The following is a 17225-nucleotide window of genomic DNA, read 5'->3' on the forward strand; positions in this document are numbered from 1 at the left end:
GCACCAGTCCGTGAGAGATTTTGGCACACGGGAGAAAGGGAGAGCTCGGGTGGTTCAAATTGAGTTGTAGTCCTCTGCTGCAGAGCGCCCCATAAGCCTGGTGTTTCTTTAACACACAACCAAACTGATTTTTTTTTTTTTGTACTGGCAGAACTGAAATCACTATCAAATTTCTTAATTTGGTATGTCTGTTTTTTTAAAAGCTTTGCTTTAGAGAGAACAGCTTGCTTTTTAAAGCTTGAAGACACCAGGCCATTTCTATTGCTGTGGGGATAATGAATAACTTATTATTGGAGCTTCTGGGTTTTGTGTGGGCATTACATAACCATTGCCCTAGTTTATGCTAAGGGGAATAACAGCTGACCAGTGGAATTTTTTTCTTTCGCCTATGTACTGTCGTATATGACCTTTCCAACTGTGTCGTCATGCTCAGTTCTCATTTTCAACAGATTAAAACTACTGCGGAGAAATGGAAGGTGCAAATTCTTCAATACTATTTGTGTCAGTCCACGCATGCCCAGACATTGTACTGCCCAGACATTGTACTTTCCCTTTTTTGAGGGTTCTGCTCACGCAAATCAAGGGCCTAGGTGAAGTTTGAGTGTGAGCAAAGGAGTGTCAGCATTTGAGTACAAGTGTTAGGACTGCCAATCATTGGCGATTATTTTTTATTTGTTGAGTAAGATAGTGGTTCTTAAGTGGGGGTCCTTGGACCTCAAGACGTCCATGAGGGCTCTTGGCAGGGTCCGTGAGTTCCCGTTGGGGCCCTCCGTTTACTCTCATTTTTGCCGAAATTTTCCACCATTGCAAACCAGTGAACGTGCTACATGGCACCTTTGTTTGACTTTTCCGCATACTTGAGCTTTAATGTTGGCTTTTTGAGCAACACCGTAATTTTGCGAGAGAGTCGGACAGAAAAGGTGGGTCTAGAAAAAGTTTATGGAGTCACTTCAGCTGCAAAATTAAATTGTTTGACAAGTGACACATAAAAAACGTACTTTGCTATGGGGTCCCTCATCACTTTTTCCGGCCCACAAGGGGTCCCCAGCATGCTCATGGCTAAGAACCGCTGAGTTAGGGCTTCAGGGGCACGAATGTGAACTACTCAAAGTCTTATTTGTGGCTGCATTGCGCAGTTTAACTCATATAATTCATTGAATATTTAGCAGACGCGTAGACCCTTAGGTTATCTGTAAATAGCAGCCGAAGAGAAAACACCATGCGCCATTTGCAGTCACCACACCAACTATCGCAATTATGCCGCACTGGTGTTCAAGGTGTTTTGAAGCTATCCTAGCCTTGGAAATGTTGATTCTCACTCATTTTACAGTAAATACTGAGACCAAACATGCTGAGTTCACAAAATTTAGCTCTGCAGACTTGTCTTGTCAGCAAATGAGTGGGGACGGTGGTGCAAGGGAAGCAGTACTTTATTTAGACCACACTGTTGCAATTAAAAAATGCATTTAAATTTGCTGGAAAACTTGAAAATATGGTCCACGCACTCTAGAATTTTCATCAATGAAACCTACTGCTGCTCCAGTTTAGTCGTATTGCCACATCGAGTGTGGTGAACAAGAGCACAGGCAAGTTGGGAGTTTGGGAATCTCGGGGCAGGGCAGTGGACAGGCAGTTCACTTTGGGTCTTTTTTTATAGCTGACAATTCGATTGAGTAGTATACTTTAATGTTAATAATATGTTTCTTTGGGGAGGTGTTGTATTAGTTTCTCTCTTTTGTAACAGCACCAAAGGAAATTCATCAGTGCCAGAAATTGTGTATATGCATCGTTTGTGAAGGGGGCAGTTAGAAGTTGAAAACAGTGGTGGATTGGCCAAAACATTCTGTGCATACCTTTTCAGCATGTTGAACATACACATAGTAGAGAAGTGGTGCCCAAAATAACACCGTGGAGGCAGCACTACTCCACATTGTACCTAATTGCCATTTGACAGACTGAGATTTGCTTTATTAAGCACTGGTATAGCACGCTATCAGGACAAAGGCCGCTGTGTGTGCTTATTATTTTGTGCTTCTTGCATTGCCTACACAGCTTCTCCCACTTTGTCAAGGTCATAAGAGGGTCAGAATAGGAGGTGGCTTGTGTGGCGATCTAGCTGATGTGGCAACTGCCAGTTTGTATCTTGCTTTTAACCTGCATCGATGGTTCTTAAGAAGAAACAGCCGCAGCAATTTGGCCGCTGAAATTTTCAGACTATTCAGTGCCAATAGTTTCGATGGGGAAGAAAGGTCCTTTGAGTTGAGGTTAATTTCAGTAGCAACTGCTTTCGGGTACCCACTGGGAATACTTCTCTGGTGGATAATAAAAATGAAATTGTGTCTGTGTGTAATGGTGGTAAATAGCCCTTGTTGGTGTAAATTAATCCGGAACCTTCACTACAGTGCTAGTTTGCTCGTTAAACCCCGGAAGTTTGAATTTTACGGTCTAACAGAGTGGGCTTTCTCTTAAAACTTAATATGCTAAATTATTAAGTATAGTGCTACTTTGAGTGTACATATTGAGAACAGCAGTTGGTAAACAAATCAACTTGAGATTTTCTTGGAGGGATTGATGTGTCCTAAGTTCAGATTGGGATTTTAGTATATGCCAAAGCTACTTCTGGGCTACAAGGCGTGTGATGGCAAAGGGCTATGGATTAATTTATACCAAAGCTGGGTTGTCCAATTTATGCTAGACACTTTTGTTTTTCACTTTAGTCGAACCTGTGACTTGCTCAATGGGGAAGCACCTTAGCCACCGTAGAAGGGGTTTCCGTCTTTAAAAGGCATCTGAACATATTTCGTACAAGCTCTGGAAGCATGAGTGGCTGCTCCAGACCTGTTGCTTACCACTTGAGTCCCAGCAACAAAGGACTGGATAGAACTTGCACAGCTGGATTCTGGGAGCACTTGTCAGGCAAAATAAAGCCCCCCCCCCCCCCCCCCCTCTTTTTTTAAAGCGAAGCTTTTTTTAGTCTCACTAATGGTTGTGTCGTAACCAAAATGCACTGTGGAAAGCTAACTTTACAAATGGAGGGGCACATGGTGATTATGGTAATGATGAAACAAAAAAACGGTTCCCATGGTCGAAATCGAACCTGGGTCCCTCCTGTTCAGAAGCAGACGTCTATCCGATGAGCTCCATTCCAACACGATCGAGCCAGTTTGGATTTTGTAAGCATCTGCTTATGCTCAGAGCTACTTGAGCTTCGAAATAAATCTAATTCAAGCATACCAATTGCAAACGGCCACTTACTTAATTTTGTATGGAGTATGCTTCACGTTTCAACCATCCTTCTCATTAAATGAAAGGGCTTTGATTTTATTAAACAAAACAAATACCTGCTTCATCCTTATTCTCTATTGCCCCATCTTGTTGGTGTATTTGTATTCCGTATTGCTTGTTAGTGTCTTTGATAATGTCGCTTACTGCTTATTTTAAACTTGTTTATTGTAAAGTTCTGAAAGAACGCCACTGAAAGTACAGATATATGAAGTGAAAAATGCGGGATGGGCCATCTTTCGGGTCAGGTGCGAAAAACTAGAAAAAAAAGTGGCCGCACCGCCAACCGAAACTACGGAGATATCAAGAAAAAATACCAGATAAGCGAGCTTTAGGCTCAAGTAGGGATAGGAGAAATAACTGGCCGCATCAACACATGGATAGATGATTCATGTTTATTTTGTTCACTCAGCGGCGCTAAAGCCATCGATTTTTGGGGGTGGGCGATCTGTGGGGTCTTTTAGTAAATCGAATATCTCACCCCTAATGGGGTGTGGGCGATGTTTTGAGGGTGGGCGTTTGCTTGGAACTTTACGGTAGCTATCTAATGAGCAGCAGTATTGCAATGCGATTTTATAGTGACAAAAATAATGTATGGGAGTTTACTGTAATTGCCTTTCTGCACAAGAACAACAGCCGTCTTTCACTGACTCTCTCTGTGGTGCCTTTCAGGAAGCAAGCAGTGGTGATGAAGCTTCGACTTCAGCAGCGGTTGATAGCCAGTACTACAAGGTGAGTGGACTTACCTCATCGTGCGTATTTTGCTTCCGGCATATTTAGGCCCAGTTATTGCACTGGTAGGGCTTCCCTATTCAAGAATGATATGCTGGGCTGGTCTGTGGCCACACAATTTACACTGTGCTACTGTTAAACACAAAAGTGACCAGCCCACGAGTCATAATTTAAATGGGTTTACAAGAGGGAACCTTACGCATACACAGAAAATGTGTTGATGCTGGCTTTGCATAAACAGAGTGAATATGTGCCTCATTTTTGTGGATGTTCGCAGCAACAACAGAGGCAGCTAGTTACGGCCATTAAATGAAAATAAAACCCTACAGAGGTTATTGTCTGCCAGACCATATGGCTGAATGATTTCATTATAGCTTGCCAACTGTTGCTTTTTCTGTGTCTCATATGGCAAATATAAAAATTACGATTGCCTCTACACATCAGTGTGTGCGTGCGAATGTGTGAAGTTGAACCTTTTTATGTGTAGAGTTATTGCCTGTATCAAACAGTGCCACCGCATGGCTCTGGGGCTGAGGCATTGCACTGGTGAGCACGAAATCAAGGGTTCAATCCTAGCTGGTGGGAGTTTTTATGATGGCAATGATGTTTGTTGTCCAGTATTAGGTGCCTGTTAAAGGCCATCATATAGTCTAAATTTATCCGTATCCCTCCGCTGTGTCGTGCCTTTTATAACCCAGGTGTAGATTGCATGAAGCTACGGCTAGATTTTGTTTGCTTACATCAAACAGTCTGAACTTCCCCTTAAAAATCATTTTTGTATACATTGCATATTTGCATACCAAAGGTTACATTTAGTTGATTTCTGATCACCATCAAATTTGATATTATTCACGTTTGGCTGTATTGACCTTCTCACTGCTGTTTGCCATTTCACATTATTCCTTCACAGCACTGTGCTGGCCACAGTCATTGCAAGGAGATCTAGGTGGCTTAAAAACACCATGAAGACAGCATAAAGCCCGTACTACATGGAGCGATTTCGCCTGCGAATTCGCTGATGCGGCGCCGCTCGTGCCTCAAAACCACCTTTTTTCGTTGCTGCGGCAAAGTGCCAAACATTTGAAGCGGTGGAGCAAATGCTGCTCGTGCGGCGTGTGCGGCGTAGAGGGGCCGGACCTGCAGCCAATAGGAGCACAGCTCGGCACCACTTGCACGCTTGGAAACCAGATGGCGTTGCTTGTATGAGCGCGCAAAAGCGCGGGCACACCAAAACGTTTGTCTTCTCTGCTGTGTGTGCGTGTATTGATAAAGAATTGGCGATTCTTATATAAAACTGCAAATAAACTTATATTTACTGCAAACCAGGCAGAAACAACTTGCCAAGAAAGTAAAATAAAACCACCCTTGATAAAATCACAACAACCTTTGCTGGTGGCAAACTTAATTCAGTCTGCAAACAAGGCGCATCCGAAATGTGAAAATCGCGGCGTTCACAGGCCCCATGTAGACGACAATTCCAGGCATTGCGAACTTCGCAAGTGCGAATGTTCGTTCCAGCGGATTCACAGGCGAAATTCGCTCCATGTAGAACGGGCTTAACAAATGACTTTATTTCAAAGAAAGCCATGTCAGCGTAACAAAAGATGCCAGTTTTAATACAAGAAACTTTGGGACTTACTAAACACTCAAAATAAAACTAAGGTCAGCCCAATGGAAGGGGATAGGGAACAAGGGGGCAAAGTCGGGTGGAAGACATTCTAGCTCAAATTAAGAGGAAGAAGTGGACTTGTGCCTGGCATGTGACGTGGAAAGGTGACAACTTGCGAATCACCAGGACGACAGAGTGGATACCAAGCGACGGGCTAGAAAGAGGGGAAGACCATTGTATAGATGGAGGGGACAAAGTAAAAAAATTCGGGGGTGAAGAATGGACTCGAACAGCGGCGTGAGACATGAGCATTGATAAGTTAATTGGAGGAGCCTTTGTCGTGCAGTAAGCATAAAAAGTCTAATGATAATGAAGGTGGTGGTTGCGGTGAATGTCGAGAAACCAAAGGAGGGCTAATAGCACCTTAGCAACGTTCCCACACTTTACCCAGTGATGTCACTGATACAAAATTTCAAACTTGTGGTACGCTGACGTTGGTAAATTGAAGTGATCGCAAGTAGGGGGTGATTGGGCTTGCAAAACGAACCGAGTGTAGTTGAAATTCGAAGGAGCGGAAGGAAGTTGACAAATGACTATGGCAGGGCAATTTGTGGGACAGCAACAACAATTCCAGGGTGGTGCACTTTAACAGCAATGAAAGGCCTAGAAGCTGGAGATTTGGTGTGATTTTCTAGTGGCTCGTGTAGTGTTGTGATTATTTCGTCTTTAAGGGGCTGAAGATGGTCCAGCTCCGGCCAGCCATTGTGTGCATCATTAGTCATTTGGTAGGGTTGAATTAGCCATTCGGTAGGGCTGAGGCTCTCTCCTTCTAGCCCAGTGATTTCCTGAGTGGGAGCTTGATTGTACACAGTAAGAATTACACCCGTGGCTGCACTGTTACAAAGGCGATATTCGCTACTAGTACACAGCTCTAGTTGCAGTTTCTGTCGGACACCGCCTTTTGATGTGGAATCAGCCTACTGACCGCGTGTATGTGAATGTTCCCCAATTTACATCGCGAATTACATTGAAGGAGGTGGGTAACTTAAAACTTGCCCCATTAAATTGCGATCTACGCTGTGATGGCAGCATCATTTCCTGTTTGGCAAGGATTTGGTGAGGTATGGAAGGCCCAGTCTTTTGGTTGTAGCCAGGTTTCATGTTGTCTGCATGGTTTGTTTTAGTTGTCAATAAAATAAATATTTTGTGGGTGTAATGCAAGCAACATTCACCATTCGTAAATGTACCTGTAATAGAGTAATGTAAATGTACCTGTAATACTGTAATAGAGCTATTGGGCCTGACCTTTCTCTGCCCTTTTCATTTTTGGTGCAATGCTGGGAGACTTCTAAGGCTAGAAATTTGCTAAGGCTCAGGCAGCGACACCCTAAGGAGAGTGTTGCCTTCTTTCCCTCAGGTGGGGGATCTGGTGGATGCTCAAGATATGGCCTACGGAGCCTGGTTTGAATCCAAAGTGGTCAAAATCACCAAAGCGGAGGGTGTCGCCTCGGCACAATCAAATGGCCCCACGCAAGTGAATGGACACGCCTGCGAAGGTACCGCGGGAGTTTTGCAGCCAAGCAAGGCAGTCAATGGCGTGATTGAGCCAACCCCAAGTGCGTCATCTTGCCCACCTGCTGTTGCCGATGATGGACTGATTTATCACGTGCGATATGAAGAGTGAGTCTTGCCTGGCTGTCGCTTCCCCTTGCAGCCACATGAGCTTCTGTGCAAATGGGCACTTTGCTTAACTTTTCTGCCAGCTGCGTTGTGCTGTCTGGGTGAAGCTATTGCATTTTTTAACTTTGCTGTCTGGTCTCATGTTAAGCAACTTGGGCATCCGCTATACATGGTTATGGTGGTGGTTTTTAAAACAGGGGTGAAAAACAAAACCACCCTTGCATGGAAGTCTTCATGCATGCTCAAGAACTCCTGATGTTATAAATTAATCTATAGCCGGCCTCTGCCAAGCACCTCTTAGACTAGGTGTTTTTTAAGTGCCTTGCCACTAGAATTCTTGATTTCGAATTCAACTTTTTTTTTTCTTCTTTTTTTTCTCTGAGTGTCAAGTGTTCGTGCAGATTAATCTACATGTATCGATCTAAACAATCTCGCAGGGGACTTTGGCAAAGACTGGTGGAATGTTTGTGTTTTGCATATTACTGCTAACGTACAAGTTCACAGATTATTTTTTGCCGTATATGGTCAAACATGGATATATCGAACTTCAAGGGGATCGCGAAATAGTTCGATAGGTTGATAATTTGAAATATAAAATATGCCTGTCTTAAGACTATATGATAATTCTGCACATCACTGAGAATATTTCAAGATTTTGACAAGCAGTAGCTTACCGATTTGTTCCTCGCATCAGGGAAAATTCAAACCACAGCGCAACGACTACCGCACTTTATTTAACATAAAAAAGGTCTATGAGATTCACTTGGTTCTTCTGCATTATAAAGATCACCAGACTTTCTTCAAGCTTGCTAATGCCGTCCAAATGAAAAATTCCGGCATTGTACACCGGGCCACAACAGTGGCGAATCTGAACACTGACGCAAGCTCGGCTGCAATAGGCGGTTGGGAACGTTGCCAGAGCTGCTAGTAGGGGTTTCGTTGTGGGTTCTGATATAGAACACTGTAATTCGTTTGCTGGGTTAACTGGGTTTAATATAAAGTAGGAAAAGAAAGTGTACGCAAGCGACTACATGGCTGCAGCACAGGAGAGAAAGTGAAGTGGCCGACAGGGCCCGGACGTAACTCGATGCCGTCGTCTGCTCAAGGTTCACCGTGCTCCTCCGCAGGGAGGTAAAGAGGAATAAAACGCGTGAGGCCTCATGCTAGGGGGCTGTTCCTGCCGGTGGCTATCATACAGCGTGGGTTGGGTCCCGCCGTCTACGCACTGGGTTTGACTGCGTGGCGCCATCTGTTAGTTCCTCACGTAACAGTAGGGTCCGCTTCTTCAGCATCGGTGATGTCCGCCACAGCCTGCACATTGTCGTCAGCACTTACAACCTTGCGTACATACCGTTGTGTCATTCAGAATGGTGCATGGGAATGCTGACAGCTCTCTAAATTCACTCTCAAGGTACTCAGTGCCGTCGTCTTTGATATCAAAACACCTCTCGTCTGAGCCGTGCAATGAACAAAGCGGCTTATCACACAACACGCTTCGGAATGGCCAGGCCCTGGCCGTGCTGCCTTTGTCTTTATGTCAGGTTTGACGCACAGGATCGTGCTCAATACTGTTGTAAGATATTTCGAACACCTCTGCAGCCGACATCTTTTCACTGGCCGGTACCCATCCAATAATGTCCGCTTTCGTCACTAAATCCAAATTCTTCCATTTTTTCATGACCATGGCTCTGAAACGCGTGCCGCGGACAGAACAAACACGCACCACGCCACATCGGTACCCCTGCACGAGCCACTACTGATAACTGCTCTCAAGCATGCAGAAAAAATGCCAGAAACCGAGCGCTTCCGGTTGGTTTCCCCTCCTCCTTTATTGCCTTTCGTACCGAATCACTCCCCACGTTCTTGCTGCCGCCCGTCTGCCCCCTGTGATAGCGTGCAGCTAGCATGAGAGCAGGTGCTGAAGGCCACCGAAGCGCCGCGGCACAGCATCCTTCTCACTGAGTGGGCAGCACTCGCGAGAAGTCATCACCGTCAGGAGAAGTGCACTTACAGAGGCACTTGCGGTGCAGCGTTTGATATATCGAATGTGTCCGTGATTGGGAGTTCGATACACGCATACAACAGCGCTATACTTTTGCATGGGATTTTCAGGGGGGTGTTAAAACTGTTCTATATAGACAATAATTCCATATATCCGGGTTTGATATACCTGTGTTAAACTGTACCAGGCATACAACAGAAGGTTTAGGCAGCTTGCACTGACTGTACTAAGCAGTGCAAACCACACACACGCACACAGAGAAAAGGATGCGGCTAACAGATGGAGTGTGAAACCCAGTTTTGGTTCTGGTACGCAATTCATTGTTATTTTTTGCAACAGCCACATCAGCTTGACATTAAAAAAATAACAACTGCGTCATGGTTTGTGCATTACACAGCAAAAAGAACTGTGAACTTTAATTTAAAAAAGGTTTCGTTTCTGCACATATGCCTCCAAGTGGGCCAGCGCATGGTCATGTCATTGCTGCCGTATCAGTGGCGGCGGTACAGTACAGTAAAAAGAGGCCAGTACAGAAGACACATGGGTTGATAGGTTGGGATGACAGTGAATGACACTGTGCTCCTAGTTGAGTTCGCAAAATGTCCACTTGCAAACAAAAAATTGTTAATATGTACAGTAGACTCGCAATAACTCAAACTGGAATAATTCAAATTTTGGTTAATTCTAACAAATTTGAAAATTTTGGTTGGCCCACTAGGTTTTCAATTCATTTTAGCCACTTAATTCAAACTGTTCCATTGCATAAATTCGGTTAATTCGTACTTATTGCTTGTCCTTGCCGGATGATGTCTGCTGAATTTGCCACTTCTAGCTGCACATTTGCATCATTTCAGCACATTGCTGCAAGTTCTCGACCAGTGCAGAAAGCTCTCGTAATAAACTGGCTGCTTTTGCTGGTGTTGAAAACTTTGAATTCTCATGCAGACAAAACAGCCGTCCACTCGTGATTTCTTTTTTTTTTTTTTTTGAAAGTGGGAATAGCGCTTCAGTACTGTGTATGAATATTGTATTATTAGCTATATGTAAATTTTTAATTACAACCAACGTTGGTATGTTGCCGCGAGTCATATTTATGAGAACCTCTGATAATTCAAACAAAATCGTGGGGTCCCTTAGAGTTTGAATTATTGCCAGTCCACTGTAATCATAAGCAGAAGCTTCATGGCAGCTAATGAGCTGCCATGCAAGGAGGCGATCCTCCCAAGTTGCCACTGTTGTGTTCTGTAGACATTTGGTTATAAGCATACATGCACAGACAAGGGGGACAGATAGAGACAGAGAGAGGAACGTTGGTTTCTCCAGCTGCAAGGTCCCATTACGAGATCAATTGTGATGTGTTGTTGTAAAGCACTGCTCATAAGCGGGCTGCGTAACTCGTGTGAGGCATTGAAGAGGCGGTTATAATAGTAAGTGCAGGAGTGGTGCCTGTTGCACATTAGCTGTTGGCATGCGAGCAGTACATTGAATGCAGCTAGCCAGGTTTCTTCTTGGCAGCACTGTCTTGGCTTAAAATGCGCATTTTCATGGAACAGGTTGAGGAGGCTCTCATTTTGACTGCGTACCATGAAGGTGTAGAAGGTGGCTTTTGGGTTTAATTTTTTATTTTTGGTTAAAGTAAGAATGTCTGGAGTCTGTGTCTCTTCAGATAAACCTGAATTGACTTACAAACTGCACATAGACACGAGTTGCAATGTGAGTACATCCGTTGAGATGAGGTAAAGGTTGAGGGCAGTTTAGGCGTTAGTCTTTTTACTATTGTTACATTTTACTGTTGTTACTGTTTGTTGTTTGTGCCAAGTGCAATTAGTTTTCAGGCTGGCTGCGTTTGGCTCTTTATAGTGCAAACTGCTGAGTTTTTCTTGTGTTTACTGCTGTACAATGACTCCCTCACTTCGTTTTTATATTTAAGAGAACCAGACTTTAACCATCCACTGCCTTGAAACAAGCTTCCATCACAGTACGTCATGCTGATGACAGTGTGCGTAATAAATATTTTCTGCCCCTGTGAAAGTTGACATGGCCATCTTCTGCAATGTGGGATGTGCCATTGTAGACAGTCTCCTTGGAGATCAGTTTTCACATGCTCGGGTGGAGCTAAGCTCTGTGCTCTGCAGCTCTCCTACTGTCCGGGTAGCTGCGGGCCTGGCGTGGCTGACCTGTCGTGATTGTGTGCATGCAGCTATGAAGATGAGGTGGCTGCACTGAAGCTGGGCTGTATCCGGCCACGTGCCCGGAAGATTGTCCCCTTTGCGGATGTGAATGTGGGTGACAGGCTGATGGTCAACTTCAACGTGGAAGAACCCACCGAGTTGGGCTTCTGGTATGACTGCCAGGTGACTAGCAAGAAGTCGGCTCGTACCAAGAAGGAGCTCTGGGCCACCATATTTGTTGGGTGAGAGCCACTTTTTCTTTGGCAGTTTTTCTTTCTGGTTTGTGGGTGAATGTGGGTGCTTGTTGAATATCATAGGTACATTTCTGCTGTTTATAACGCTTACCTTGATGAAAGTTATAGCACCTGATTTACCGTATTTACTCGCGTAATCCTCGCACCCCTAATGTGAGCCACCAAAACTTGGATTTTTTTGGTTCCTCGCATAATCCTTGCACCCCCAACTTTGCAGCAGCGAAAGTTGCCTGCTCGCGAAACCCGCATGGTGCACACGCTCTCCAACGCGCGCCCTTCCCTGCCGCCTCTCCGTTCGGTGGAGAGCACTGTGTATCCAAGGCCATCCAGGCGCCCTACCAACCTGCATGGCTAATCCCTAACAGGCGCCCTAACATGCTACTCACACTGTCCTCGAGACGGTTTCGCGTGCGCGCAACTAGACGGCGTTCGCGCAGCCCGCTGTCATGTCGCCGTCGTGGTCCCGTCGTTGAGCAGCAGCAGTCAGTGAGTCACTCGCGTCAGTGGTGGATAGCTCACTGCCATTTTGAGAACTTTTTGATCTCTTTATTTTGTGCTTGGTGCCGATCTCTTTGTTTTGTGCCGATCTCTTTGTTTTGCGCCATGGAAAAGAACGCCAGCTACACTGCCGCTTTCAAATTGAAAGCGATAGAGTACGCGATCGAACACGGCAACCGCGCCGCAGGCAGGCACTTCGGCGTCACCGACTTCAACGTGCGTTACTGGAGGCGGCAGCACGAGGAGCTGAAGGCGACGAAGAAGTCACGCCGGGCTTTCCGTGGTCCGAAGACGGGCAAGTTTCCCCAAGTTGAGGCGCTGCTTGTGGACTATTTGAAGGCTCTACGCGGAGATGGGTGCGCCATATCCTTCGATATCTTGTGCAACCAGGCGCGCTTGATTGCCAGGAAGGAAGGCATCCCGGCAAAAGATTTTCGAGCCAGTAACGGGTGGGCCACGCGCTTCATGCGGCGCAACGGCCTTTCTTTGAGGAGGCGAACAGCGCTCTGCCAATGCCTGCCCGAAGCCTACGAAGACAAGATCGTGGATTTCCACCAGTTCGTGATCAGGATGCGGCATCAAAACAACTTTTTGCTGTCGCAGATTGGAAACGCGGACCAAACACCTCTGAATTTCGACATGCCCAGCAATACCACTGTTGAGCAGAAAGGCGCGCGCACCGTGCACGTACGCACAACTGGCGCGGAAAAGCAACGGTGCACGGTGATGCTGGCCGTGACGGCAGACGGGCGGAAGCTACCACCGTACGTCATTTTCAAAAGGAAGACCCTCCCCAAAGGAAAGTTTCCCCCCGGTGTGCATGTGCGCGTGCAAGAGAAAGGGTGGATGAGCTCAGACCTGATGGTCGACTGGATCAACACTGTGTGGGGGCGGCGACCGGGAGCTCTTCTTTTTCCGTCGCTCCTCGTTGTTGACAGCTTTCGGGGCCACCTTGTGGAGCCGGTTCGAGCAAAGCTGAAGGAGCTGCACACAGAACTGGCTGTAATTCCAGGTGGCCTAACGTCAATGCTGCAGCCTTTGGACGTGTCTTTGAACAAGCCGTTCAAAGGTAACGTTCGAAGGCTGTACGCAGAGTGGATGGCCGAAGGCCAACGCGCTTTGATGCCTTCCGGCGGCAAGATCAGGAGGCCGTCAGTGGAGCTGCTGTGCGACTGGATTGCGGAAGCGTGGAGGATGGTTGAAGCAGTCATCATCGTCAACAGCTTCAAGAAGACTGGCATATCTAATGCTTTGGATTCAAGCCAGGACCACATGCTGTGGGACGAAGGCGAGACGTCTGAAGCCGACGAGGAATAGGGAGGTGACTACGAGGCCACGACCAGCGATGCAAGCACTGACTAGGACTCTTCGGACCTTCTGACCATTGTCCAAGAAAGTTTGACAGTCGGCTGCATTTTTTTTTTTTTTTTCTTCCAAAGGCCCTTTTTAGGGCCAACTACGTGATCCATATGCGGGAACACACTGCGCACAGCCTCCCACCCTTGTATCCTCTCAAACTTCCTGTGCAAAAACTGCGAATGAAATAGCATCGCGAAACAAGGCAAATAAAAGTATGTAAAACAGGCTTCACCCGCACTCTTCTGCCGTCCCCGATATTCTGAGTACCGAAGTCTACTGTAACGAACGAAGCCAGTTTAGGAAGGACTTTTGTAGTTACAGTGCACGAAAAAAGACGCGAGTGAGTTCGGCAATTTCGCGACGCTTGATATTGTCGAGCTTCACAAGTAGGGCACGCACATGACGACGACGAGATAGGGTGCGCGCCAGAAAGCAAAGGCGGCAATTTCATGATCGCTGATCGACGGGAGACTGTTGACGTTGTAAATAATAAAATAAAAAGAAATAGCTGCTGTTGGCAACAATGAGCTTACATATACAAAAAACGACCGCTACATTTAGCGGGATTGGCAGCACTGTGCACCGGATTTTTTTTCCCCGCATAATTCTCGCACCCCTAACTTCGCATTGACTTTTCCGAAAAAAAAGTGTGAGGATTATGCGAGTAAATACGGTAGTCCCCCTCCTTCCTTTCGCTACAGTCAAACCCGGTTATAACGAACCCGGATAGAGCAAATTATGCCATATATCGAACAAAAGCAAATCTGTTAAGAAAATGCACGTGAAACATATTCCTTATAACGAAGTTCACCACTGATATATTGAACTCGGTACGCCTACAACTGCCGTCGAAATGCATGGTCTCGGAGCAGCGATTGAGATGTTGAGCCTGGCATGTAGCAACGTGACACCCGACACTTTCCATAACTGTTTCTGATGTAACTGTTTCTGACTGGGCGGGTTCATGACGGAACCCCCCCATAAGCGAGTCCAGACTAAGATGGCAGCATTGGTGAATGCGTGGAGATCTCGCAAACGTTCCTGATGCTTTGCCGAAAGGAGTGTCCTTTGAGGATTTCCTGAGGAGCGACGACGACTTTGCCATCCCTGTGAGACCCTGTGGCACAGACACTATCGCCGATGTCATGGAAGCTGGTGCTGCTGAAAGCATTTAAGAGACTGAGGGTGTCGCAAGAGAAAGCCGTCCGACGCTAATGAAGCATTTTCTCCAGTCGATGTGCTCTGCCAATATTGCTTCTATAGTGGAGGACGTGGACTCGAACTGGTGCAAACGCTGTCTCATGTAGAGAACGCTGTGCTAGTTGGTGCCGCCAAAACGAAAGTGAAAACAAAAATTTACCATGTTTTTTGCAAAGTCGGCAGTTAAAGCGGAAATAGCTTTACTACTTGCAATAAATGGATTGTTTTGTGAAAGTTGAAAATTAATGGCATACTTTACGTGTTCGTTTCTCTATGCGAGTTTTGGGGAGGGGGTGTCGGAAGAGTTCGCGTATTACGAACTTGTAACAAAAAATTCGTTGACGGGTTCGGGTATATCGAACTATTGGATATATTGAACTAATCGCTGCACATATTACAGTTCGCTTAATTGGGTTTGACTCACATAGATGAACACTGCAAGCAGTGCAAAGAGAAGTCCACGCTTTTCCGCGCAACCTGGGAGTGCCGTACCATACGGCCTCAGACGGCCAACGCCAGCCCTACTACCCTACTAGAGACATGGGAAGCAGTTCTGAATTAATGTGTCGATGCGAGCTAGTTGGTACTTCATCATGGGAACAGGTTAAGGGGGGACGCGGCTTTCAACTTCGGAAAAATGACCAAAACATCGTTTTTTTGAAACCCACATATTCGGCTTCTATGTTTCCTATTCTGTGCGTCTGCAAAGTTTTTACGCTGAAAAGCGTCGCAAAGTGGCATAAAAAAATACTTTTGTCAGGCGCGGTGACAAACTATCAGCGCAAAAGGGCGAAAAAACGGCAATTTTCGGAGCGCTCTATCTCCGCAACGGTGCCACCGGGCGCGGCCATTTTGATATGGTTAGATCGGCCGAGCGATCGTCTTTCCCGTTCCGCTCGTCTCTTTTATCTTCGTTCATTCACAAACGCACAAACGGCAGAAAAGAAACGACGCACAAACGAAGCTAGAAATAGATGCTGAAGCGCTATTGGTCCTCCGGTCGGGGCACAGAACAGCGACCCTCCTGATTGGATGTCGCGGGCGCAACGCAAGATGGCGGCCGCCTGAGCTGCGTAGCGAGCGGATTGAGTTCATTTTCGCCGCTTCGCTCGGCCGAGTTTCTGTTCAATCTGTGGTATTCAACACGGACATTATCGCGATGGGAATGCCAGAGATAACGAGCCAGATTACGGGAAGTTGTGGGGCTCGAAAGGCGGAGGTCATCGAACGTTTCGTGGTGCGCGTGACTCTACCGTCGCCAGACCCCGGAGGGTGACGCGGTGTGCGCGCTTGCGATAGCGGTTCGTGAAGTGAACTTTTAGTCGGATTTGCGATGTTTACACGCTTAGTTATTGCTGTGTTTTGACTGTGGGCTCGCTAGCCTTGAGAAAGAAACGGTCGACGCGTCAAACGCTGCGGCGCGCACGGCATAGCCGACGCGCATTGGAGCATCACATGACTGGGCAACCGGTTACGATTGAACGCCAGTAGTTGTAATTAATGCCTGCGACGTTAGTTTTAATCTTAAAAGCGACCTGACCAGCCATATCAGGTATAATCAAAGCTCGATATGTCGCGGTAAGCGTGCGCTGCGATGCGCGCGAGCCATATCGCCTTTCTTGCGCAACGTTTCCCGTGCACTTGTAATTTTCATGCAAACAGGTTTTGAGTTAGTAATATCATGCAAACAGGTTTTGAGTTAGTAATATAGGAATAAAAATATGCTCTCTGCGTTAAAAATGTACGTTACTGTGGCAGCATTTAACAGTGATTTTTTTAGGGAAATTATTGATACCATTGCTCAGGGCATACTAGCTGTGCTGCGAGAAATATTGGATGCCTTGAATGTCAAAAGTAGTAAAAAAAATATGCTCTTGCATTGAAGTTGGGAGTTATGCAGAATACTCTACCAAGCTTCAAAGTAGCTCATTTTCAACCTTGTGGTATGCAAACTTTTGGCAATGAACACCTGCACTATGAGTACTAAGTTGCTGTGCCAGGCAAGAAAAACATGAAAAAAAAGCCAAAAATGTTCAAATTTAAGTTAAAAAAATGCTTAACTTGTTGCCATGGTGACAACACTGCAAAAGGAGGTTGTCCAGTGCGATACAGCCAACCAACTAACCTACTTTGCATTGAAAGCCCATTGAAACCCATCTCCCCTCCGTTTGGTTTGCAAAGGGGGGTATGTACTCTTCACGGAGGAGCTGAAAATGATGTTTTTGGAAAGAGAAAGGCTGAAAAGGCACTCCAATTTCAAGGCAAGGCCTTCCAGAAGCCCCATGTTCAAAAAGACATGAAAGGCTACAACCGTGACGACTTTTGATATGTGAAACCTATGTTGCAACTTCGGAAGCCGTTTTCTCAAAACAGTTTTTTTTGCCACCTGTGTCGCTTGTCCCAGGGATTTCTTCGTGACCGCTGGGTCTATTTTGATT

The 17225-nt window shown here is 46.0% G+C and overlaps 1 protein-coding gene across 2 annotated transcripts in view; it reads left to right on the forward strand.

Annotated features, from left to right (window-relative positions):
- LOC144147234 (E3 ubiquitin-protein ligase UHRF1-like) overlaps positions 1–17225 on the forward strand; it is a 72531-nt gene that overhangs the window by 1980 nt on the left and 53326 nt on the right. For both annotated transcript variants that reach the window (XM_077679317.1, XM_077679325.1), the window contains exons 3-5: positions 3955–4014; positions 7041–7303; positions 11506–11718. In XM_077679317.1, the coding sequence (XP_077535443.1) occupies positions 3955–4014; positions 7041–7303; positions 11506–11718 (536 nt within the window). The remainder of the gene's footprint in view (positions 1–3954; positions 4015–7040; positions 7304–11505; positions 11719–17225) is intronic.

Source organism: Haemaphysalis longicornis, unplaced genomic scaffold, assembly GCF_048455015.1.
Source record: "Haemaphysalis longicornis isolate Haplotype H1 unplaced genomic scaffold, Haemaphysalis longicornis Haplotype H1 scaffold_1, whole genome shotgun sequence".
Classification (NCBI taxonomy): Eukaryota; Metazoa; Arthropoda; class Arachnida; order Ixodida; family Ixodidae; genus Haemaphysalis; species Haemaphysalis longicornis.